The sequence below is a fragment of the Schistocerca americana genome, chromosome 1 (assembly GCF_021461395.2).
Source record: "Schistocerca americana isolate TAMUIC-IGC-003095 chromosome 1, iqSchAmer2.1, whole genome shotgun sequence".
In the NCBI taxonomy this organism is placed as follows: domain Eukaryota; kingdom Metazoa; phylum Arthropoda; class Insecta; order Orthoptera; family Acrididae; genus Schistocerca; species Schistocerca americana.
In genome coordinates this window covers 346,181,950-346,209,324 of record NC_060119.1, presented here as the reverse complement: position 1 = coordinate 346,209,324, position 27,375 = coordinate 346,181,950, and the positions used below count along the sequence as shown (strand labels likewise).

At 38.6% G+C, this 27,375-nt stretch overlaps 1 protein-coding gene across 1 annotated transcript in view; it reads left to right on the top strand.

The window, feature by feature from the left end:
* Positions 1-25,926, top strand: part of LOC124622479 (zinc finger and SCAN domain-containing protein 2-like) — a 115,795-nt gene extending 89,869 nt beyond the window's left edge. Inside the window, exon 7 of the mRNA XM_047148198.1 lies at positions 25,592-25,926. Within this exon, the coding sequence (XP_047004154.1) occupies positions 25,592-25,747 (156 nt within the window). The 3' untranslated portion in view covers positions 25,748-25,926. The remainder of the gene's footprint in view (positions 1-25,591) is intronic.
* Positions 25,927-27,375: the final 1,449 nt, after the last annotated feature.

Here is a 27,375-nt window from a genome sequence, read left to right as displayed (position 1 = left end):
TCCCTCTGTCGTCTATTTCGTTATCCACCATTTTGTCATCTGTGTGACAATCTAGAGAAGGAACTACAGTGCAGTCTTCCTCTATGAAACAGCTTTGGAAAAAGACATTTAGTATTTCGGCCTTTAGTCTGTCATCCTCTGTTTCAGTACCATTTTGGTCCCAGAGTGTCTGGACATTTTGTTTTGATCCACCTGCCGCTTTGACATAAGACCAAAATTTCTTAGGATTTTCTGCCAAGTCAGTACATAGAACTTTACTTTCGAATTCATTGAATGCCTCTCGCATAGCCCTCCTCACATTACATTTCGCTTCGCGTAATTTTTGTTTGTCTGCAAGGCTTTGGCTATGTTTATGTTTGCTGTGAAGTTCCCTTTGCTTCCGCAGCAGTTTCCTAACTTGTTTGTTGTACCACGGTGGCTCTTTTCCATCTCTTGTGATCTTGCTTGGCACATACTCATCTAACGCATGTTGTACGGTGGTTTTGAACTTTGTCCACTGATCCTTAACACTATCTGTACTTGAGAGAAAACTTTTGTGTTGTGCCGTCAGGTACTCTGTAATCTGCTTTTTGTCACTTTTGCTAAACAGAAAAATCTTCCTACTTTTTTTAATATTTCTATTTACGGCTGAAATCATCGATGCAGTAACTGCTTTATGATCGCTGGTTCCCTGTTCTGCGTTAACTGTTTCAAATAGTGTGTGGAGAATATGGCGGGTGAGCTAGGACTTCCCATTTTAACGTTTCCAAGTATGTTTTGACCTCTTTTGCTATATGGGGTCGAGCGTTGTCGTGCTGCAAAATCACTTTATCGAGCCTCTCACTGTATTGCAGCCGTTTGTCTTTTAATGCGCTGCTCAATTGCATTAATTGCATTCAGTAACAAGCACCTGTGATTGTTTCACTTGGTTTTAACACCTCATAGTACATGACGCCACTGCTCCCACTAAATGCAGAGCATGATCTTGGAGCCGTGAATATTCGGTTTGGCCGTCGATGTGGAAGCATGGCTGGGATATCCCCACGATTTTTTGCATTTAAGGTTATCGTAATGAACCCATTTTTCATCCCTGGTCACAATGCAATGCAGAAATCCCTTCCATTTTTGCCTCTGAAGCAACTGTTCACAAACACACAAATGCCGTTCAGCATCTCTTGGTTTCAGCTCACATGGGACCCAAGTTCCTTCTTTGTGAATCATGCCCATAGCCTTGAGACATTTTGAAATGGCTTGCTGTGCCACTAATTGTGCCAATTCTTCTTGAGTTTGACGCAAGTCTTCACTCAGCAATGTCTCCAATTCTGTGTCTTCGAAAACATTCTCTCTTCCACCACTATGCCACTCTATGACGTTAAAATCACCATTCTTGAAGTGTTGAAACCACTCGCAGCATGTTCTTTCACTAATAGCATCCTTACCATACCTACTTGAGAGCATTCGATGAGACTCAGCCGCTGTTTTCTTCATATTGAAACAAATCAGTAAAAACTGACATTTTCAATCAAGAACAACTTTATGATGCAGACACAAATCGACTCATGTTTGAACGAGGTTATGTTGACTGAGGTCCAAGATGACTGCCTGATGTCTGCGATCTGTTTCTTTTGACTGCTACTTACCGTCGCCACCTATCAGCAAACGGCAGAAGCAAAGTTGTACTCCTTGTAGATTGGCAACTAGGAATTGATATTTGCAATGAACCAGAATTTTGCATGCCATATGTACTTAGAATTAAGAGGACTTGCATTTTTCGTGAAAATGGTAATTAGATACATGTTAACTAGCACAAATTTGATGAATTTTATAGTTAAATAACATGGACATTTGAACTGAATAAAAAAAATGAAAAATGGCTGAAATATGAGTTGAACCAGTGATTACCAGTTCTAGCACTACTTGTAGAGCCATGTGGCCCGTTTGAAAATTCTCCTCCTTTCAGTTAATTAAGTCACTTAGAGAACTTAAAGGTCAATTTTCTAGAGAATATTTGAGAGTCACATCCTATTGCTTGGGAGGACTGATACTTGAGTTCTGAACTTAACATACCATAAATAAAAAAATATATCTAAAAATAAAGATGCTGTTACTTACCAAACGAAAGCGTTGGTATGTTGATAGGAGACAATAAAAAACACACAAATATCAGGCTTTCGCAACCCAAGGTTGCTTCGTCAGGAAAGAGGGAGGGAGAGGGAAAGACGAAAGGATGTGGGTTTTAAAGGAGAGGGTAAGGAGTCATTCCAATCCCGGGAGCGGAAAGACTTACCATAGGGGGAAAAAGGGACAGGTATATACTCGCGCGCGCGCCCACACACACACACACACACACACACACACACACACATATACAGACACAAGCAGACATTGTAAAGGCAAAGAGTTTAGGCAGAAATGTCAGTCGAGGCGGAAGTACAGAGGCAAAGATGTTGTTGAGTGACAAGTGATGTACGAGGAGCGGCAACTTGAAATTAGCGGAGGTTTAGGCCAGGTGGGTAACGGGAAGAGAGGATATATTGAAGGGCAAGTTCCCATCTCCGGAGTTCTGATATGTTGGTGTCAGTGGGAAGTATCTAGATAACCCGGACGGTGTAACACTGTGCCAAGATGTGCTGGCCGTGCACCAAGGCATGTTGTCACAGGGTGATCCTCATTACCAACAAACACTGTCTGCCTGTGTCCGTTCATGCAAATAGACAGTTTGTTGCTGGTCATTCCCACATAGAATGCTTCACAGTGTAGGCATGTCAGTTGGTAAATCACGTGGGTGCTTTCACACGTGGCTCTGCCTTTGATCGTGTACAACTTCCGGGTTACAGGACTGGAGTAGGTGGTGGTGGGAGGGTGCATGGGACAGGTCTTACCTTGTAACTGCCTCTGGTGTAAGACCCATGTGGAATGTTTCCCTCTATTATATTCATAAATATAAAAACTTAGATAAATGTGATTGCTGTGTGGTTTCCTTGTTTGATGCTGTTTTTTGTAAATCCTTAAAGGTCTCTTGCAGTCAGGAGAACTGTAATGATTTGTGGGACAGTTAACAAAGACAGGATGTTGGATATATTCTTGTGAGGAAAGACTGTTTATTTAATTTCCTTGCACAGTGCTAAAGTTTATAATATGATGACAGGAGAGCTTCTAATGTTTCATGGACTGTTGTACAAAGGTATGATGTTGGATATATTTTAATGGGGGAAAATTCAAAATGTAGTTCCTTCACACTTAGCCTGAAGATGGAGCTTGTTCTCTCAAAACACTTCGTTCAACAACTAGAACAATATCACGTGGTTGAATGCTGTTATTTAAAGATATGGTTTAAATTTTGTTGATACTTTCAATGAAGACACTCTTTGCATAGTGACCAGAAATAATTGAATATAGGTCCACCTTATGACTTCTGTCAAAACAGCTTCTCCCACCAGGCATCATGCTTATAGCCTTCTTAAAGTGAGCAGTTGATAGGTGCAGTGGTGAGGATGGATGTTTATCTCTAGACCAGCCCAAGAGACATGGTATAAACCATGACAGAATATTTTCCACATTACCTTGTCGCAATAAAAATATTTACTGACCTCAATATAAATGATTAACCATTACCTTATTACTTTTTTAGTTCCGCTCTCAATTTTATGATTACCACTGTACGTATACACATCAGACACTAATTCATGTTGTGGCACACAGTACTGTAGTATATCGCATGCAAAACCATGGTGAATGTGACATTTAACTTACGAATCAATGTGTAACATCTGATCATACTGTAGACACCTTGCCTCTTTCAAAATTTTTTAATTTAAGCTTTATAACTTTAAAGAGGGGTTCTAGCTAATGACTTAAACCTGCCATTATCATGTTCATATTTTTGTAGCTATAACTGAAATGAATAACCACTTAGAACTCATTGACATTTGCCATATCTCTCAATGACAGTGCTTGTCATTATATTTTCTGAAGTTGTTGAACATTTTCTGCTGTGATTTTATTGTTTTCCAGCCTTGCATTCATCACTACAGATTTCCCCCCTCCCCCCCCCCCCCCCCCCCCCTCCTTGCACCTACTCATGTACATGCTGATTTATGTTTTCAGATATGCCTACAGTCATGCTATTGTTATCTAATTAATTCCTAAAGGCATGTTTTATTTTCTCGTATTTGTATTATAGTAATGTAGCACTTATCGTTCTATGTGACACAGCTTTTTAAAATCTCATTCCTCAAGATCGTTTGATACTTTTCTGTGGTTTCTTTCTCTTCCCAGTTCCCAGACATCCAATTTTCACTCCTGTCCATGTGTCCCCTTCTATCCATCATGGCCCTAAGATTCATCATTAGTAGCCAGGAATCATTATCTAAGTATTCTGAGGGTTTCAGATTTACATCAGTAACATGCTGCTTCAGCTTCCTGACAAACATTATTTAATCCTCAACAGATGCCCTTCTCCAGTCACTGCTGAATCATCTTACCATATGGCTTCCTTGTTTTTTGTATTAGGAAATGCCAATCACTAACCTGTTTCTCTTGCACAAATCAAATAGTGTTTTTTCTTCAACAGTTTGTTACCCCACCTTTCCTTTCCCAAAATCTCCCAGTATCCATTTGTTTCTGTGCTGATGTAAACATTCAGGTCACTTACAGTTGCTATGTTCTGGCCATTTAGCTGTACCTTATTTTCTCCTAAAAGTCCAATTTTTCTGGCATTGGGCAACCTTCTTATTTAGCATGTATGCAATATCTCAAAACTCCCTATCAAGACTGATATTTTATCATCTTGTCACTTCCTCATTAACTCTATTTCTCAAGACAATCTCTACTTTCACTCTTATTGCTTACTCATTCCATTCCAGTATAATTCAAAGCCTCTCCTCAGCTCTCTTCTTCCTTGTCCCCCTCAACCTTGTCTCTCCAAATTGTAAGATGTCCACTTTTCTTCTTTCCATAAAATGTATTTTTTACTCTTTTCGCTGTTGTTCCAATTCTTAATCCGTTTTCACACCCAAGTCTGTTTTCTTTAGACCCACCCTTTTCCAAGGGTTGTCCGAGTTTTAAAATCAATACTTGATCTGTTGCTGGCTTGCTAAGCCTAAATAGATTGACCAGAGCCCTATCAGCTGATAGTTTCCAGAATTTTGTGGGGCTTTCACATCTACCATAGTGGTCACAGGGCACTCAGTCTCCATTGTATTTCATGCCATTACTCATCTCTCAACAAGTTGGACTTAAGGGAGACCTTAATTCATATATAAAAATTAAATTACTTTTCATTCCAATTACATGTGTTTTGATAATTTTCAGTTTTATTGTAATAATAATTTTATGTGACTCTACAACCTGGTGCAAGTCTTCCTGTTGGATGACACTTAAGCAGCTTTCATGTCTCTAATGTACCCCTATAATCCTACTGGAGAAAGCGATACATGGTTTAAATGTGGAAACCAAGCCATGTGTCATTCTAGTGAATTGTCACATCATGGAGAAATGAAGGCTAGGTTAAATGCAGATTGAAATATGTGTTCTGATTGGGAGTCATTTGCCTGACCTTAATGTTTCCACATGTGCATTCCCACCAGATCACCAGGCATGAAAATTCTATAATGAACTTACTAACAGATCAGTATATGACAGAAAATAAAGAACCTGAGATTAGATGTGGAGTCAGTGTCCAAGGTATTAAAGCAATGGTTGTAAGCTGGTGGTAGTGCACAAAAAAAGTTGAAGTGAATTTTTTGTGGCAGTGTTTTTGTATCTGAGAGCGACTTGGATTCTTCACATAGAACAGGTGTGGACACGTCAGAGGTACTAAAGCTGCAGGAAGCGGCTGTGGGCAATTGTCGTAAGGAGAGACACTGCCAATATATGAAGTGTAATCGAAAAGTAATGGGAATTTTTTAACTTTGTGGTGATCAAAAAGTAACAAGAATTTTTATAATTTTGTGGGCTTTATACACCTGGTTTTCAAATTCTGTTATATTGTTGGTATGCATGTTCCTGATGTGTGTTTCCAGTTTTTGGCTGTTGTGAATGTTTAGTTTATTGTTCACAGCTGAAAAGGCTATAAGTGTTTTTGAGTGCTTGGCAAATTTTTTACTTTCAAAAAAGGTGGATCAAGGAATTTGCATTAGATTTTGAGTGAAAAATGGAATGAAATTCAGCAGCGTGTTCAGAATGTTGACTGTGTCTTTTGACAAATCGACGGTGACTAAGACAAAGAGTTCACAAGTGGTATAAACGTTTTGAAGAGGGTCGAGAAGACATTGAAGGAGATGATTGCCCTGGATGTCCTAGCACATAGGTTACTGGTGACAATGTGGAAGAAGTAAAGAAAATGGTTCTGGAAAATCGCCAAATCACCATCAGAGAGATTGGTGATGACATTGTAATATCTTTTGGCCCAAGCCAAGTAATTTTTTGTTGTTGATGTTTTGGACATAAGACATGTAGCAGCAAAGCTTGTTTTATTTATTTATTTTTATTTTACATGTCTAGTTCCATAGGACCAAATTGAGGAGCAAGTCTCCTAGGTCATGGAATGTGTCAGTACATGAAATTACAACATAAATGTAATAACAGATAAAATGAAATGTTTATGAACCCAAAAAAAGACAAGCCATAAGTTCATGTAAACACAATCGACAGTAGCTTAATTTTTCAAGGAACTCCTCTACAGAATACAAGGAGTGACCCACGAGGAACTCTTCTGCTTCAATTTGAAAGCATGTGGATTATGCTAAGATTTTTGTATTCTTGTGGTAGCTTATAGAAAATGGATGCAGCAGTGTACAGCACATCTTTCTGTACGTATACTTTAAGAATGGGAAGAGTTACCCCAAAATTTTATGCTATACATCATAAGCAAATGAAGATAAGCAAAGTAGACTAATTTTCATGTTGAACGATCGCTTACTTCAGATACCGTTCGAATATTAAAAATGGCAGCATTAAGTCTTTAAACAAGATCCTCAACGTGGGCTTTCTACGACAGTTTGCTATTTTCTGAATGGCAAGAAATTTGAACTGTTCAGCTTGACTAATCATATGCCCATTCTGTGAAATTAAAATGTTGGGTTTTGTTGAATTGTGTATTAGAAAATGTAAAAACTGAGTTTTACTGTGATTTAGCGTCAATTTATTTTCTGCAAACAATGAACTTATGTCACGAACTGCACTATTTGAAACTGTGCCAATGCTGCACACAACATCCTTTACTACCAAGCTAGAGTCATCAGCAAACTGAAATATTTCAGAATCACCTGTAATACTAGAAGGCATATCATTTATATAAATAGGAAACAGGAGTGGCTTCAGCACTGATCCCTGGGACACTCCCATTTGACCATGCCCCACTCAGACCCCACATCGTAGCCATTCTCAGCACTGTGAACAGTGACCTGTTGCTAAATTAAGAGGTGAACCAATTGTGCGCTACTCTCCAGATTCCGTAATGGTCCAACTTCTGGAGCAATATTTTGTGATCAACGTAATTTAACACCTTAAACTTTTTGTTTAATTCATCCAGCACCTCATAGAAAAAAGAGAATGTAGCATTTTCAGCTGTTAAGCCACTTCTAAAACCAAACTGTCCATTTGATAGCAAATTATGTGAAATAAAATCATCAATTATCCTTACATTCACAGCCTTTTCAATAACTTTAGCAAACACAGATGGCATAGAAATAGGTCTAAAATTGTTTAGCGGCTTTATTAGTGAGTACTTTAATTGTTCAGGAAATTGACCTCTCTTAAAGGAAAAATTACAAATGTGGCTAAGCACAGTGCTAACACATGCAGCACAGTACTTTAATATTCTGCTAGGCACTCCATCGTATCCATGAGAGTCCTTAGTCTTCAGTGATTTAATTATTGGCTCATCTCCCCCTTTTCAGTACCACAGAGGAGTATTTCACACTCAAGTCTTGTAAATGCATTTTCCCAAAGAGTTATATGATTCCCTGTAGAAACTAAGTTTTTATTTAATTCACCAACAAGGTTCAGAAAGTGATTGTTAAATATTGTACATATATCTGATTTACTAGTAACAGAAGTATTTTTACTATGAAGTGACTTCATATCATCGAACTTGTACTGCTGACCAGACACTTCCTTCATGACTGTCCATATGGCTTTAATTTTATCCTGTGAATTAGCTATTCTATTTGCATACCACATACTTTTTGCCATCCTAATAACATTTATAAGCACCTTACAACACTGTTTGTAATGGGCTACTGTAGCTTGATTGTGACTTCTTCTAACATTTTGTTATAATTCCCACTTTGTTCTACACAGTACCCGTATCCCACTAGTCAGCCAGCCAGGCTGCCTTTCAGTGCTAGTACCATGTTTAGAATGTTGTAATGGAAAGCAACTTCCAAAGAGCACGAGAAATGTGTTAAGGAAAGCATTATATTTGTCATCTGTGTTATCAGCGCTATAAACATCCTGGCCACTCCTGTTCCTTAAATAGGTGTAAAAAAACTCTCTAAAACTGAAATTCTGAAATTGTTGAATTTCGACCAAAAACAGTGTCGTGAACTGCTGAATGAAACCAACAACTAAACAGAACTTCTAAAGAAGGTTACAATACGTAATGAAAATTTGGTATATGGGTATGGCATTAAAACCAAGGCACAGTTGTCCCAATGAAAACTGACTGAAGAGCCAAGACTGAAAAATATAAAAATATTTGACAAGTTCGTACACTTGTGAATTTTCTTCTCACTGTTTTCTTTGATTTCTATGTGACAGTGCATTATGAGTTCCTACCTCGAAGTTATGAGCCGTTTGCAGGAAAAAATCTGAAGACAATGACCAGAACTGTGGCAAAACCACTTGTGTATCGCGATAATCCTCCCATTCCCCCTTTGACTTCTTTCTATTTGTGAGCCTGGAGAAAACCACAAATGGATGTTGCTTTGCAACCATTGATGAGATAAAAACAGAATCACTGAAGGAGCTGAACACCATAACAAAAAGTAAGTTCCAGAAGTGTTTCCAAGATTGGAAAAAGTGCTGTTACAAATATATCTGAGGAGAATTACATTGAGGGGTACATAGTTGATATTGATGAACAAACAAAGATTCTTTAAGAAAAACAAAAATGCCCATTACTTTTTGGTCACACCATGTATGCATGTAGTGGTGTCGCCCGGTGGTGACTGTTTGCTGCTGAGCCTGCGGCCTGGGATTGTACTTTGTAGCTGTCCATATTCTGCCATTGCACAGCCGAGTTGACTCAGTTTGTTTTCTGGTCTTGAGTGGTTAGTGATTTGGAACTGTTGTATTTCTATATTGATTTAACTACATCCCAGACTTGTCAGTGCTTCGTTCACATCGTGAACTCTGTCTGTTGTGGACTTACAGGAATGCTTGTTCACTTCCCTGTTGTTTGGTGTACCCACCAGAGCAAGTGACAATAAACAGTCTGCCTGTGCCACACAGGATAGAAAAAATGTTTTCTTTAATGATTACGTTTGTTGCTGTTTAGGGGCTGAGTGGATGTGCCTGATGCAGTAACAGAGGTTTCTGTTTTATGCACAGTATTTAGTTTCTGTTTTTCAAGTACTTCTATGAAGAAGAAATTGTATCAGTGTATTTTACTGTGTAGGCACGTGTTTACTAATTTATCCTAAGTTTTGCATAAATCTTAGTTCATCAGCTTTGTGTGAGCTGAATTTGGAGAATAATAAAAAAGAAAATCAGAAGTACATAGCGTAATAGCAAAACATAAATTGCACCCAGTGACTTCTTAGTGTTCCTTTATTTATAAAGATGGATAGGGACTGCACCTGGTGTGTGCGATGCGGGGAATTGGCCACTATCCATAAATTTCTGAAAATGTGTTGGCCACAGTTGACAGGCTTCAGGCTGCTGTGCCCTAGCTGCAGTGGCATTGAGAACCTGGGAATAATTCTTTGGCACCTCTGCTGCTACGTCTTCTGATTCATGCATCCAGGCCAGTCAGCACTTACCTGGCAGTGATTGGTCAACATTGGTGGGGTTGGCAATTTCTAGACAGAAGGTACAAGTGAGTATTAGCTTCATGAGTGTCCCCTTATGTCTTAAAAACAGGTTTGAGGTGTTGCCTACTGTTGAAAGTACAACTAACCCACCACAGGATGCCACACTGTTGGGACTGTGGCTGATCTTCATGAGAGGTCTGGATGAGCAAAGAGACTGGGTTTACTTATCATTGGGGGGGGCAGGGGGGGGGGAATAATGGGCAGGTTGCAAGTGAAATCCAGTGTCCACTGTCCACTCTGATTGGTGGGAGCGTATGCCCTATATGTGTAAGAGGCTCTGCTGGCAGCAACTGAGCATGCTGGGTGCACCAGCTACAAATCATGGCATGAATGATGGATACCACCTGGATTCAGAGGCAGTCCTCAGTTCCTAAAGGTAGCTAACTGCGGTGGCGAAGACAGGCAGACTCACCCAAAGGATAGAAGCAGAGTTGTCATTTTACAAAATATTTCCCAGAACCAATTGATTGTAGTGAAATGCAGAAAGATGTGCAGAAGATCAACACTTGGTGCAGGGAGACGCAGTTGACCCTCAACATAAACAAGTGTAACATATTGCATATACATACACAGAAAGACCCATTATTGTATGATTACACCAATTACAGGACAATCACTGGAAGCAGTTACTTCCATAAAATATCAAGGAGTATGCATACAGAGTGATTTAAAGTGTAATGGCTATGTGAAACTAATCACAGGAAAGGTAGGTCCCAGACTGAGATTCATTGGATGTTTCTCTTTTGTTCAACCAGTACTTGAATATTGCTAGTCAATATGGGACCTGTACCTGATAGGATTGACAGAGGAAATAGGGGAGATACAAAGAAGTGCAGCAATTTTATTATAGGAGTATTTAGTAAGGACAAAAGTCTGATGTAGATAATCAACCAACTCCAGTGTCAGATGCTGCAAAAAGTGTGGCAGCAGCACAATGTGGTTTAATGTTAAAGTCCCAAAAGTTTACATTCCTACAAGAGTTAACAAGTTTGTTTTCTTCTACGTATATCTTGTGAAAAGACCATGAAGATGAAGTTAGAGAGATTTGAGCCCACATGGAGGTGTACCAGCAATCATTCTTCCTGCAAACCATTTTGATCAGGAAAGGGGGAGGGGGTCTTAGTGGTACACAAGGTAACTGCCGCCACACACCACAAGGTGGCATGCAGCGTATGGATGTAGATGTCATGTGTTCATACCGTATTTACTCGAATCTAAGCCGCACCTGAAAAATGAGACTCGAAATCAAGGAAAAAAAAAAAAAAATTCCCGAATATAAGCCGCATCTGAAATCCGAGACTCGAAATTCAAGGGGAGAGAAAAGTTTTAGGTTGCACCTCCAAATCGAAACATAGTTGGTCCATTGTAATATGAGACACAATTTAGGTCGAATGAATGACGTTACAGCTACAGTAGTTTGGTTCGAGTAGTAAGCTTAGCAGTTAAGCTTTACCAGGTAGCCATTGCTACGCGTCAGGCCCTCCGTCCGTATTTATATGGGTACCCTTCCTTTTTCACGTGCTTCGTCTGGTTTGAATTGATTGCTTATTTTTCTTTGATCCGATAAGTGCCGTTCTCTTTGTTATAGGTGTTTACGTCACTCTAAGCTGAAAATGCATTACTGTACTGTGTCATGCACTGTTTGTCGCATTCTGATAATGAGTGTTTATGGCCTGTCACCGCTCGCGACATGGCTTGCTTTTGTTACTAACACTGATGCTTTCTTTGACAATGATCAACAAGAACCAAATAATAGACTGCGTATGATAGAAGATGTTCTGAATGAGAGTTTAGCGATAATTTTTCTCCGTTTGAAAATCTTTGCAGACGCCTCTTTAGTACATAACATTCTGCAAAGAAATTAGAGTCATCTTAGATTTCAAAATCTAGTCAAACGCTGTGCTTCATTTCTGACCATATCACTATTAGGCATAAGAATAATACGAATATAAACATGAGATTATATGTATATTCTTCCGTGTTTGCTGTTGTCTCACTCTAGTTTCGTAGTTTATTAGGCAGACAGGATTTAAATGAGATAGCAGCAAACACGAAATAATGCATGGCAAAATGTTTATATTCATATTATTCTTATGGTGAAGAGAATACTGCATGTGATTCACAATTCATTAAAGTTCCTATTAGCAACCATCTCTTCTTACAGGTAGAAAAAATTAAGAACGTAGGATTTGTCATATTGACAAACATCCCAAACAGTCTTGCCAGTCGGATTTTCGTAGTACATTGAAATGCTGCTACATTCGAAGATGAACAATACAGAATTTGTATTTACTTCGTTGGATAATGTATGAAAATGCAGTGGTCGAAACTCGGGGCGGAGAAAAATTCTCGTCTTCCACTTTTTTTTTTTTTACTGACGCAGAGGTTTTGATGTCAGTATTTATCTTTGTGCCTGCAAAGCGCTACATATATTAGACGGCAGAATTTAGTTGTGGCGGTACCTACCAACATTTTTCAGAACTTCGCTTACTTTGCACTCGATTCTAAGCCGCAGGCAGTTTTTTGGATTACAAAAACCGGAAAAAAAGTGCGGCTTTTTTCGAGTAAATACGGTAGTTTTGTTGAAATTTTTCAATGCAATTCAGGGTGAAGATGTTGTCATTTAAAAAATTAATGTTTCTTTGGTATATTGCTAAAATGCATGAATAGAGCCCAGGACAACAGAAAAATAGAATCAACTTTTCATTAAGGCACCTCATTTGCCCACAAAGGTGCATTTATAGTGAGAAAAAATGAGGGATTTGAACTACAACTTGTTGGAACATTCAGCCTGTCAGCCTGGATTGGAAACCTTTGATTTTCACTTATTCCCACATTAAAAAAAAGACACCTGTAGACTGACAATTTGGAGACATTTCAGAATCACACTTCAGCAATGGAATCCGCTCACTGGATGACACTAGGTAGTAGGAAAAGTCTCATCAAAGATAATATCAGAGACAAAGTACTGTACAGTGGCTTGTGGAATACATGGCGTAAGTAGAAATAGAAGCTCAGATAGAGCGGTGACATGGAAGAAATCAACTGTGTCCATTTCGAAGTAACCATCCTGGTATCTTTAGGGAAGCCACAAATACCTTAAAATTTGGGTAACCAGATAGGGATTTGAAACCACCTCCTCCTCCTCCTCCTCCTCCTGAATGTGAATCCAGCATGCCAGCCACTATACTATCCTTCACAGTGTAAAATATCGAATATGGTGTATTGTTTTAAAAGGGAATACATTAAATATAAGTTCAATTGTTACCTAATAAGCAAATTTTCATTCCTATTCCAGTAATTGTCACCATAAATATATATAAAAATTCAATTAATAATTTATACGCTAATAATGCTACAACAATTGGAATTGTGTATACATTTCCAGTTGTAAATTTTTCTGGAACACTAAACGGAAGAAGTGTGGGGAGTGGAGAAAACGAGTTCCATCAGGCATATGGACTACTACTGGGAGAAGACTGGTGCTGAAGAAGTAATACTCCCTCACATAATGCAGCTACTAATCCTATGCATTATGCTTTGCTCCAAGCATATATCCTTACTGGGAAGTGCTATATTTTTTCTCAATAAGGAATATACTAGGAAATGCTTCCTTGCTCATTCTGTATATATTAAGCCTAGCACAATGAAACATTGCGTACATTTTTGTTACAAACAACTGTTAAATTTTTGTGGTTGGCAATAGTTAGGCACAAAACACTTGTGGCTTTAAATGTTCCCTCTTCTATTGATTCAGGCCAAGGGGAGATGAACAATAAAGAAACATTCACAAATGGTGCACATATACTATTCTCAAGTCACACCACTTTACTGTTCTTTCTTTGCTAGAGTGATTAAATAGATTGTACTCTTTCGTCTTTAAGACTTACTTAAAGACCATTGAAAATTTATTTCATCTGATACTGGAGATTATTTTAACAATAATGTGAAAAAGATAGATTGCTACTGACCAGATATATTGTTGTCATGTATTCCCCTGTAAAATAATACACCATGTTCAATATTTTCCACTGAGAGGGATAGTATAATGGCTGGAATGCTGGAGTGACTATAAGGAGGAGTAGGAGTAGGAGAAGGAGGTGGTGGTTTCAAATCCCTAGAGAGGAGCAGTCTATCCTTTTCATATTTTTTCATTATTCCATCCTGGATTTTCCATTGTTTGGAGATTATTTTATATGGATATAGCACAATTTTGTGATGTAGAGTTCGTGTGCAGGTCTCTTTTGAGTATCATTCCAATTTTTAGTTTGATAGTAATGAACTTGTGGTTTCAGTGCTAAAAGTTTGCTTTATGAATAAAATTGTGGTAGATTATGATTGTAAATTACTTAAAATGTGCCTTTGTTAGTAAGAGCATTCTTTATTCTACTACTAATTTTTGAAATTTGAATGATTGTTTCCGTAAAACACTATTTCCCTGGAACAACTGATTGTATCTTAGTCACATTTGTGTATATCAGTAGTAACCTGATAATACTCTTTTAGTATTGCAACAGTCTCTTAACATTCGTAAAACAATGTATTTACTAAATCTTTTCTTGAATTGTTCCACATGTTTCTTCAGTCTTAAATAGCTCTCTAACCAGACACTCAGAAATTTATTGTAAGACATTTGCTCTTTATTACAACCCTCAAATTACAACAGTATATTATTTCTAGCTATTGTTCATATATTACTCATCCTTACTGCTTCCTTGCCGTTTACAACCATGTAATTTTCCCTAAGCAATCTGCTTCTTTTCGTGTCTTTGGATCTTCTCTTGTCTAACTCTGCTTCAATAAAAAAACTAATGTTATCTGTAAGTACTACTGTCCCCACTGTTGACAAGTAATGTGGTAACTTTATGTGCATAATTTCACGAATACATTCCTTCAAACAATTACTGATGCATACATTTCTTGTCACCTGTCATGTAGAGGGATCTCATTTTTTTGTGGAGATAATAAAATATTCATTGTGATTTATGTGCAGTTTGTGTTCTGGTACCTACAACAAGAATAGCATCTGGTGTCCTTGGTATCACATGGCTTTCTGGATTTATTAAACCTGTGTAGTAATTAAAAAACTGGTAAGTTTAATTGCATAGTGAGAACGAATTTTCTCTTGGTTTAGCGTTTCATTTTCTTACCTATTTTTAGGTACTCCAAGGATTTTTATTTTGCTTTACCACTACTCAGTGGTATAAAATCTGTTAAACAGTTGCAAACATGTTTACAGATGTGGTGTACAGATCCTGCACACCACAATGGAGAGTCATAAATCTTTGTGCATTTTGAAACTTATGTACACTTTGCTTCCATAATAACATCTTCAGTTTATGACTATCCACCTGCACATCAAATATTCAAACATTTCTTTGAAAACTTAATGCCATTCACCCTGTGAAAAACAAATTCTCTCAGAATGAGTAAATGCCAGCAGTAGAAAATATTTTTTTGGTTTGTTTATGGGAAAAGAAACTGGGATCTAGGGTACAATGGTAGATAGGATAAAAAGGAAGATCAAAGTAAATCTTGCTTAATTATTCTCAGAATGTTTTTGTAAGAAGGTAGCCAGTGTTTAGAACTAAAATTTAATATGAGGTATGTCTCAAAAGTACACATCAAACAGTGGAAAGTCCATTATTCAATAATAACAATATGGAAAGGATAAGTTGCTCCTCACCACACATAGGAGGTATTGAGTCGCAGACAGGCACAACAAGAAAGAATCGTAGAAATATTTTCAGCTTTCAGATAAAATCCTTTTTCAGAAGAAGAAAACACCCAAAAATAACTCATATATCCATGTCCACTATCTTGGGCCACTAAAGGCTAACTGCGAGTCCATCCGACATGAGCAACAATCTGGCTGGGATGGGTAGCAAGAACAAGGAAGAGGCGTGCGGTGGGGAGTGAAGGTGATAGCAGATGCAAGTGCTGCTCGTTAGAGAGTACAGGGATGTGGTGTGGACAGGATAGGGCTAGGGCTGCGGCTGCTTGGTACAGCATTGGATGGCTATGTGTGTGTCGGGGGGGGGGGGGGGGCGGCAGAGTAGGGAATAGGAAGTTACTATGTAGGTGCTTGGTATCTAGTATGTATGTGTTGATGGAATAGATCAGCTGCTTTCACATGTAGCCCTGACTTTGAAGGGTATGGAGATGCCAGTGACAGGACTGGAGTGTGTGGTAGTGGGACGTATGGGACACGTCTTGCATGTGGGCTCATACAGGGATGTGAGCCATGAGACAGTGGGGTTGGGATGAAAGGACAGTAAGTAGTAGGGAGAAGGATATTTCTCATTTCAGGATTGGATGAGATATATTCAAAACCCTAGAAGAGAATGTGACTCAGTTGGTCCAATCCTGGGTGTTGCTGTATCATTAGAGGAGGACTACTTTATGGCCAGACTGTGGGTGTGTAAGGGTATTAGGTAAGGAGGACAGGACTCAGTAAGACCCTTATTTCGAGAGGGACAAACATCATAGAGATGCAATGACATTGGGTGGCTAGAATGTATGAAAGGCAGTTTTTGGTGTGGAACAGGTGGCAGCTGTTGAAGTGGAAGTGTTACTGGTGATTGGTAGGTTTGATGTGGACGGATGTATTTATGTAGCCATCCTTGAGATGGAGGTCAACCTTGTATAAGGTGGGTTGTTGGGCTGAGGAAGGCCAGGTGAAGTGGGTGGGGTAGAAGATGTTGAGGTTCCGTAGGGATGTGGCTAGGATGTCCTCACCTTTGGTCCAGATTTTGAAGATATCATTAACGAATCTGAACCAGTAAACCAGATGAGGGGTTTGGGATTCAGGATTGTTAGGAAGGATTCCTCTTGATGGCATGTAAATAGTTTAGCATAGGATGGTGCGATGCAGGTGCCTGTTGTTGAGCCATGGATTTGTTTGTAGGTGATGGCTTCAAAGGAGAAGTAATTAAGGTTTGAGGATATAATTGATCATGGTGACTAGATTGGAGGTTATAAGTTTGGAGTCAGAGAGACATAGGGAAGTAAAGTGTGTGGCACGGCCAGGGGAAATTGGAGATGGTAGTGTAGAGGGAGATGGCATCAACAGCGGCAACCAGGTTACTGTATGGTAAAGAAACAGTAACTGTGGGGAGTCTGTGGAGGAAATCTTTTGTGTTTTTTGTGTAGGAGGTTAAGTTATGGGTGAGAGGCAGAGGTGTTGATACACAAGGGCAGAGATTCACTCAGTGGACACAGAACCAGCCATAATGGAACATCATGGATGGTTGGTTGGATTTATGTCTTTGGAAGCATGTAACAGATAGGAATGCTGAAATTGGTGGGGGTGCATGTGTAGTGACAAGCAGCCCCTCTCCAAATATGCTAAGGGTCTTACCGAGGCCTTCACAGACTAGAATTACCCTCCCAGCCCAGTCTAGAAACTGATCTCCCATACTTTGTCTCATCAGTCACCTACCATACCCCACATACCCAGTCTGGCTGCAAAGAAGCACCTTGGACTGGAACAAATGAATCACATTCTCCGCAAGGATTTTGACTATCTCTCATCCTATCCTTAAATGAGAAATATCCTCCTCCCCAGTATGCACCACCCAAACAAACTACACGGTATCTTTGTCCGTCCCCACTACACCCCTGCTCCCAACCTTTCGTCTTTCTACAAACTTAGTTGCAATCACTGTGTGGCATTCTACATGGGAATGACAACTGTCCACATGAATGGTACTTCCAAACTGTGACCGAGAGACACCTGGACCACCCAGTTCTGAACATGCCACCCAACACTCTGTGCTACACTTTAATGGCAGCTTCACAGCCTCTGCTATATGGATTCTGTAGTGGCGTGGCAAGACAGCCAAGCCACTCGGAGGTAGCCGAAAGGCACGCGTTAAGCTCACGCAGATTGGCGTTAGGTCTGGAACAGTTAAGGGAATTCTTAGTAGCAAATAAAGTATGTAGTTGATGTAATACTTAACTTTAATCCATAATTGTAGAACATCGCTCTTGTTTAGACATGCTTCAAGATAAATATCAAATGTTATGGCGCCTTGCTAGGTCGTAGCAAATGACGTAGCTGAAGGCTATGCTAACTATCGTCTCGGCAAATGAGAGCGTATTTGTCAGTGTAGCATCGCTAGCAAAGTTTGCTGTACAACTGGGGCGAGTGCTAGAACGTCTCTCTAGACCTGCCGTGTGGTGGCGCTCGGTCTGCAATCACTGACAGTGGCGACACGCGGGTCCGACGTATACTACTGGACTGCGGCCGATTTAAAGGCTACCACCTAGCAAGTGTGGTGTCTGGCGGTGACACCACAGATTCTTCCCAACCGCACCAGCTTATTTAAATTGTGCAGTTGGGAGCACTCTCTACAACCTATCCCTTATTCCCATAACCCCCTTGGCCGCAACATTTGCTAGTCCATGGCCTTCATCTCCCTGTCCTCTCCCTGCGCGCGCGCACACACACACACACACACAAAAAAATGGTTCAAATGGCTCTGAGCACTATGGGACTCAACTGCTGAGGTCATTAGTCCCCTAGAACTTAGAACTAGTTAAACCTAACTAACCTAAAGACATCACAAACATCCATGCCCGAGGCAGGATTCAAACCTGCGACCGTAGCGGTCCTGCTGTGCTACATTATTCCAGGTGTAAGCATTGCAGGCTTGTATTGCTCTCTTAATGGTAATATCGATTCCAAGCCATTAATGCCTCTATCAATGCCAACCATTCAACATTTCTGCATTGTTCAAGTGGCTCTAAGCACTATGGGAATTTCTGCATGCCATGATATCCTCTGCTGTGAGGTGTAGAACAGCTAGATCACGTGGGGCTGGTTCCAGAGTGGAATCATGATTCAACGTTCTTGGTCCTCCGTTGTTAACAGTATGATACCATGTATGATGATAGACAGTGATGCAGTGAAATACAGTTTTTGTAAGTAGAGTCTGTTTCTTTATTGGGGTGTTCTGAGCAACCCAGCTGTACTGAAACAATACCTTTCAATGGACTTCCACCCTATAACTGTTAGCGCCTCAGGATTGATGATTGGTCTCAGGAGTGCTGATTTGGAGTCTGTCAAAGATTTGGTGTAGGTTGTTGTTTGTTATGAAAGGCGCAGTCTCATGTCTGCCAGACTCATTTTCAGCGTAAGTGGGCAGACAAGAAAGTGCTGCCTTTACATGCTGATTGGGGGTCAGTAATATACAAGGCTTGGAACTTAAATAGTGGCAACTATTTATTCTCAATTGATACAAAAGAGTCGCATGTTTGCGCCTGTTACTGTCCTTCAAAGTAGTCACCAGCGTTGTGTAGAACCCATTGCCAGCGATGTGGAAGGCATAGTATACCGTTAGCAGAGCCTGTTCTGTTGATGGTGTGAATGGAGCAGTCTAAAGTTATGATGATTCTTGTGTACAACTGTGATGGCGGTATCCTAACACATTACGTTCCTCTATGGCAGACCGTCAGTGTACAGTATTACTGTTCATTTTCGGAGCAACACCTGCAGCCGGCTTTGCAAAAGAAGTGGCGATACTTTCTGTACAACCCACCCATCGTTTTGCACGACAATGCACGGGCGCATACAGCGCAAGCTGTGGCTGCCCTGTTTGGGCAATGGGACTGGGAAGTACTATACCATCCACCATACTCCCCGGACTTAAATCCGTGTGACTTTGATTTGATTTCAAAGATGAAGGAACCACTTCATGGCATTCACTTCAGAACTGTTCCAGAGATTTGGCAGGCAGTAGACCACTCCATTCGCACCATCAGCAGAACAGGCTCTGTTAACGGTACACTACGCCTTCCAGATCGCTGGCAACAGATTCTACCCAATGCTGGTGACTACCTTGAAGGATAGTAACAGAGGCAAACATGTAACTCTTTTGTATCGGTTGTGAATAAATAGTTGCCACTATTTGAGTTCCAACCCTCGTATATTGCCGTGTCATAACCACAATCAAGTCCAAATCCAAAACCAGGGTCATCAGTGAAGCACAAAAACATAGCACTACAGATACATTTGTTACGGACATAGACATAGACAGAACAGAACTGACCTGACTCCTGGATAATGAGTGCTACTATTTGCACAAACATCAAATATTCCAGACTATGCAAATTCTGAGAGTGTGATAAATACTAAATAACAAATATTTGCCCGTGATTGTATTTGAACTGGTGACGTGCAGAATACCAACCAGTGATGTTAACCACCACTCCATGTTAGATGTAGCTCAGCTCGCAGTAGTATTACAACTAATTGGTAATGTATAAGGCCCACCTTTGCAATAAATGAACAGTTTATCCAGTAGCTTAGAAAGCAGACCAAGCTTGATGATCAGGTGGTTTATGACAGGGTGAAATTTATTGCCGTGCAGGAAAATGTGGAATTTCCTTATCTCACAGATAATGACTAGGGCTTCTTTTTCTGTATGAGAATAATTTAGCCCAGGCTGCTGTAATTTTTTGAATGCAGAGGACATTGGCTGTTCCCTCTTGCAGAGGCCATTGGCTGCTCCCTCTAATCTGCATTTATATGTAAGAGTATATGTTCTTATGCTGTACTGCAAAGTTTCTGTTACCATTGTTACGTGCTTACCAGGGATAAATGTCATCACAAAGATCAAGTGTCATTTCTTAATTTCATGAAACCTTGCTGACACTGATCAGAATATGTGAACTCTTCACATCTTTATGACATCACATGCTCTGGTGTGTGTTTAAGCACATTCTTACTGAGAATATGGCCCAAATATTTTATGCTGAGTGAAGAATGCTTGCAGATTGGCTACATGTTAATTGCACATTGGTTGGACCATATGTTACCATACTATCAAAGTAATTTGCACATTTTGGGATTGTTGGTAGAGAACACAAGAAGCCACAAATACTATTAAAAATTTATTTTAATGCCACTACCTGTTTTGACATATCGTGTCCACATCAGATAGCCATGCTTGCTTAATAAAAGTGATATGTTCATCAGCAGTATGCTGTCCTCCCCTGCAGTTTGTTCTAGTGGGTGATGTTTCATATCATTTTGGTCTTTACGCATTTTCAAGATGAAGCACAAAGTGTTCAAATCTAAAATGTGTATACATACTACATAAATGACAGTGGCACACAACATTTCACAATATTCCTCATATCAGTTGCAGTTCCACCTGTTATAAGTATTTGTAGCTGGTTGCATTCTCCACCAACAACTCTAAATTGAAAAACACACACAGAGTTTCAACAGGATCGAGAATGGCAGTTTGAACAGTTTGGAACACCCTGTATTAACTGCTCAAGATAGTGCTGAAAAACTGACGAGGCACTTGCAACCCTGAGCAGAAATGAGTTGTATCTTTATGTACTGAAAGTCATGTTAACAATGACGTTGTTAGATTGTTCTTCCAGTGGAAGCTGCATGTAGGCTTTGGCTGGCTCAATCTTTAAGAAAGCACTAGCCCCCAGCTTATTTAGACAATAAGTCCTCTGGGCATGGAATCAGATGTAACTCTATGCTATGGCATTGAAATCATTGCATATGCAGATATATTCATTTGGATTTTTATTGATACTGTTGAGGTTCTCATTGGTTGGTTCTGTAACTTTCCTGCAGCCTGGCCAAGTTTGAATTTAACTGTATCCTACGTATTACCAAATGAAAAGACAGTAGACTCTAAAGGTACTTCAGTATCAGATTTTCAATCTGGATTGTATGAATGTTTATAAACTGAATGTGTTGTGTACTACAGCTGAGCTAACTACTAAAAATATTATTCTGTGAGACACTTGATTTACAACTTACTTTAACTCTGATTTGTCTCCTCCTGGGAGCTGTTGGCCACTGTATGATTTGGCTTGCCACTGAACTTTTTGGAGTCATGTGGCACCAGGGATCGGTTTGTCTACCAGTTAATTAGTAACACTGCTGTTCCTGTGCCCACTTGGCACTTGGTTACTTACATTTAATTCCAGCGGAATCATCAGTCAGGTTCATGATTCACGTATTGACATGTCCAGCTTTATGACATTAAGTATCTGTTTTTCCCTGATGACATTGCTGCCATCAGACAGTGGCTTGTGACAGGTGCTGCACTCCACCTCATAATGTCGACACTATTTACATTCATGCTCAGTATAGAAGTTGGGGAAAGATTTACATTATTTATAACTATGGAGGGAGAAGACAGAGCTGAGAAGCGGCAGCTATGATGGGCTGCATTAGCTGAGGCCCATTGATGATTTATGAAAATGATGTTATACATGTACGGAAAATGACGTAATGAAATTGTCACTTTCCAACTGAGATAGTAATTTTGTGTAGAATGTATGAAGATTCTGAGAAAAAATTGTACTATCTTGATACTTAGAAGGTAAATTATGAGAATCCGTTATCAACATAGGTACAAAAAGGTTAACAAGCTTTAACGCCATGTGCACTGTGTTGATAAGGTAATATTTTGATTCCAGTGATCCATTGAAAAATCAATCCTGTCTGGATATCTTAGTCTGCATTTGCTATCCTGTTTTTGATTTTCAAATGCAGTCTTCAACTAAGACACTGTTTTATGCATGTAACATTCACATACTTCTGCTGATAAACTGTAGGAAACTGCTGTCACTTTAGTTAATGTGATATTTGTGCAGTTAGCGTAAAAAGAATGTTCATTGAGTTATATGTCTTTTAAAAGTCACAGGCTGTACACAACAGTATAGTATAAAATTCAAGGAGTTTCAGAGATGGCATTACTTGCACAAAAGTGGTGAAACATGCTTCATAATGCTGTACTATTTCAGTGTGATAAACTTTCGTAAAATTAGCAACTGCTCTTGCCAGGTTCTTGTCTGATTTTAATCAAAGGTTGTGGTTGGCTGTTTTGGGGCCGGGGATGAATTAAAGGATGTTTTAACGGTTTTTGTAAACTGATGTTTCCAAAGTCTGATATAGAGTCTTATGTGAAAAAGTTAAACCCATCTATCAATGTCTCTGTTGTAAATGTTTTTATCTAAAAACAAACAATGGAAACTCTGCTTGAAGTATCAACAATGTAGGGAACATAGATTGCTACTTACTGTAAAGATGATATGTTAAGTTGCATACAGGCATAGTTAAAAGACACTTACACATAAGCTTTCAGCCACAGCCTTCGTCAGACACACCATTCATTGACACAAGCAAGCACACCTCACGCTTGCTTGCGTGAATGAATAGTGCGTGTTTCTCTCTCTTTTCTGGTGAAGGCTGTAGCTGAAAGCTTATGTGTTAGTGTCTTTTAATGATGCCTGTCTGCAACTTAATGTGTTATTTTACAGTGAGTAGTGATCTATGTTTCCCTACATTGTTGTTTCTAGGTAAAAGTATTTTTTAAATATACTAAAACGCACTTTTCATCACTTTGTTTTTGTCCAGTTAATACAATTCCAGAAAATGTTTTCTGCTCAAGTCACTCACTGTTGTATAAAAATAAACTCAAGGTCACTTCAGAAGCAACTGACTAATTTTATTTTATCTACAGTGTTCTTTCTAATTTTGTATTGTTGTAATTCTACTGACGATGCTGTTGGCCAATGCCCACCTTCTCAAAATCGCAGACTTGTGCCACACAATCATCTAATGGCCAGTTCTGTGTTTCCTTTACTTACTGAGTGTGACTGAAGGGGGAAAGTATGTCTCACACTTTACATTTTATGACATTACATAGTACTTTGAAAGAACTAGTGATGACATTTGTACGTGTATTTTAATACTGTTATCAGACAATTATTAGGATGCTTTACCTTATATCGTGACTGATCATGAAACACGGACAAGAGGCTGAACCCACCCCATGAGATATCTCAGCCAGCAGTACCATATGGTATTTACATTTTTTACGTGAATTAAGAAATATTCACTGTCTAGTTAAACAGCAGTGCATACCATAACACGATAAAATGTTCATCAGAGATGAAGAAGTTCAGACAAACAATTTGCCGAAAAATCGCAGCTATTGTGTTGAAAGAACAGAAAGGTTTGCTGTTAGTTAATTTCTTGATGCCAGGAACATATGAGATGTACTGCTAAACATTTTCGGAACTGAGATCTACCATTCAAAACTGACTACATGTGAAGCTGAGATTAGAAATTGTTTTGATGCCTGGCAGTGCTTGTTTGATACTGTCGTCTCTATTGTACAACTGGATTGAACCTTTTAGGCTGTAACTTTTGAGACAACCTCTCCTTACGTCCTTAGTGTTGCAACATGTATTGGAGACTTTGGTTCTGTTCTGAATTAACTGAAGTTGCAGAAGGCTGAACTTGTGCAGTTGGTTGAAGCTGTTTTCATGGTTCTGAAAGTGTCTGGTAAATAATGGTGTCTATATAAAGAAAGACTAAATGATGGTTTTTGTGAACTGCTAATTATTTTTGTATCTGCATCTGGAGTGATTTTTTTCTTGCCAGTCAAGTATTGTATTTGACCTGTCTTATTAACTTTAAGCACGAAAGAAAATTAGAGTTAAATGCCATGTCAGTGATGAGGCTATTAGAGATGGACCATAAGCCCAGGAAATCTGCTGTCCCCTTCTCAAAGAAATCACCTTGGCATTTACCTTAAAGAATTTAGGGAAATAACGAGAAACTTAAATCTGGAGCTCTAATTCGGGATTTTACTGCCGCCATCCCAAATGTAAATCCAGTGTGCTAATCACTATGGCATCGCTCAGTTTCTTGCTTTTAACTGACATAAAAGAAAAGATATGATATAAAATGTCATTAAACCATTAATATTTTTTGATAAAATTTTTGTTGAAGTTGTCAATAATTGTCAAAGTAGAGAATGAACAGAGTAGAAGGTACTTTTGGAAATGAATGTAGCACTTGAATCACATGCAGAATGTAAATTTAGTTGCCAAAAGAAAGATTAAATGATGCCATACTGACAGCATTGTAAAAGCAAAGAATTGGACCTAGATAAATATAATTGTTCAGAAAAATAAATAGCAATTTACAACTTAATTTGGATTAGATCAAGGTTGTCAAATATTCTAAATTGAAGAAGGGGATGTGATAAAATGACTTCATTTCACCAACAATATTTTCTGTTTTCTGTAAATGACTAAACAGGGGTAAAGAAAAAATATGCTTCTATGAATATTATTGGAAACAATCACTGCACTGATAGCATTGTTTTCTACTCTTATAGAAACTGGACGATGCAGGAGAGGTGAAGAATCTTAGTTTTTCAAAGATGTTGTTATGCATTATGAAACGAGATATGTGTCCATCAATAACATGCTGATTACTTCCACATTTTATGTTTATGACAAAATATTAAATCAGAAAATAAACTTCTGCAGTTTTCTATTTGCAGAGGCGTTTATGAATATGTAAACATCAAATTCAGTTGTATGAAATACCATCTTTTTGTAAACCATATTTTCAAAGATGTTATGGTTTTATTCCAAATGTCTGCAGATTTGTTCGTTGGATGAGACCATGGAGGGCTCAAAACGTATTATTTGTACCACAATTAACTTGTTGATGAGATTTGTACATCATTCCCTTGCCAATATTTTAGCCATGTTTCATGTTCTTTGTATTTTGACAGTTTCATATAAATCAGCATACGGGAGCACGACCATATCAGTGTCCCTACTGCCCTAAGGCTTTTGCCAGCTCAGGAAACTGCTTCTCGCATCGTAAACGTATGCATCCTATGGAAGTGGAGCGTGATAGAGAACGAGCAGCTCAGCTCATGAGGTGAGAGGAACACGTAAGGTATGGAAACAACTGTGACCTGCACACACCACAGTCCACTGAAGAAGTTTGACCAGTGGGGGCCCTAGGTATGATATTTAAGTTTCTGGTTTACCAGTGCTTTCCAGAACTATGTATACTTTGAAAGAACTCTTAATAATGGATACATTTAGTCTTTTACACCAGGCAGTGATGATCAGAGTGTATAGAAATAAATATTATTTGAATAGATGCTTTAAGTGTATCAAGAACAATAACAGATATCGTGTTCCCATCTGAGATATGATTGGTTTAGTGTTTTAACATATTTTACAAGTTTGAAAGAATAATTATTGTTCGGATGAAAACATTGTTATGTTACTTACCTCTGTATTTATATTTATATGAATGTGATTTTAACTGAGTTGCTTTGTTACTCCAGTTATTAACACCTAAAACTAGTTTATGTTTTGGGTGTTTAAGATATATTTTTATGAATAATTCACTTTTCTGAATTATATTTTTATCTTACTGCTTAGCTCCATGAATGTTTAATGATTTGTGATTATAGAATAAGAATGTAATATTTTCATAGATGACAATCATATTTTATAACTCTGTAGGCAAAAGTGTTTTGCATATTACTGCTTTAGAGAGAAGGTACATATTAATAGGATCAGATAATGCAAATGCCATAATTCATACAATTTATCATCTGAGTTTAGCTTAACCTTGTTGCAGTTTTAGTTCCTATGAAATTTAGGAACTAAGTGAAAGTAGAAACTGATACCGTTTCTCAGTACTATTTTTTGCCTCTGAATGCTAATAATTAAATAATAGGTCCCAATAACCCACACTTCTGCTGTCACCTATGTGAAGAAATTGGCATGAGATAAGCCTAACAACATAAATTGTGCCACATTTTTTTTGTGCTCAAAATGCTAGTGTCTCTTAGCAAACCAAATTTTCTTGCTAATACTTGGTAAACGTTACTGTTAAGTTCAAAACTGATAAGCGATAGCTTAATTGGAATCTACAGAGCTAGCTCCAAGAAATGCATCTCAGGTCATTATGAAATTCTGCATTTATCAGCTTTTTGTGTATGGTTGGGCAGCTCTGAATTTGCTCTTCAAGGTGATTAATGAGGGAAATACTTTTTCATTCATGACTTCTCTCTTGTTTCTTAATATGTTGAGTCATTTTGTCTGCAGAGTTAAATACTCTTAGTTATAAAGGTATTGTATTTTGTTATGTTCCATTTTCAAAATTCCTGTAGTATGTTTTGTGTTTGTAAGCATACAGCTATAGATTTGTAAATATGCAGATGTAGATGCAGTGAAGTACAACTCAATGATATCTTAATAGATTTCAGGAAATTAAAAAAAATACACCTACCTCCATTTTGTTGTCGACTGTGTGTCAAGAATGCAACCATTTTAAACATGCAATAACTTAGGTACACTACCTCCTCACTTGCATTTATCACATCTGTGAGACTGCTCTATAAAATTTATATGGTACTTTTGATGTTGGAAATGTGGTTTTGTTTATGTGCCAATATATTCTTAGTCATTACATACTGTAATTGTAGCTGCCATGTATCTTTAGTGTATTTATTGATACACTCATTTGAACAATTGCAGTAGTTCAAGAATA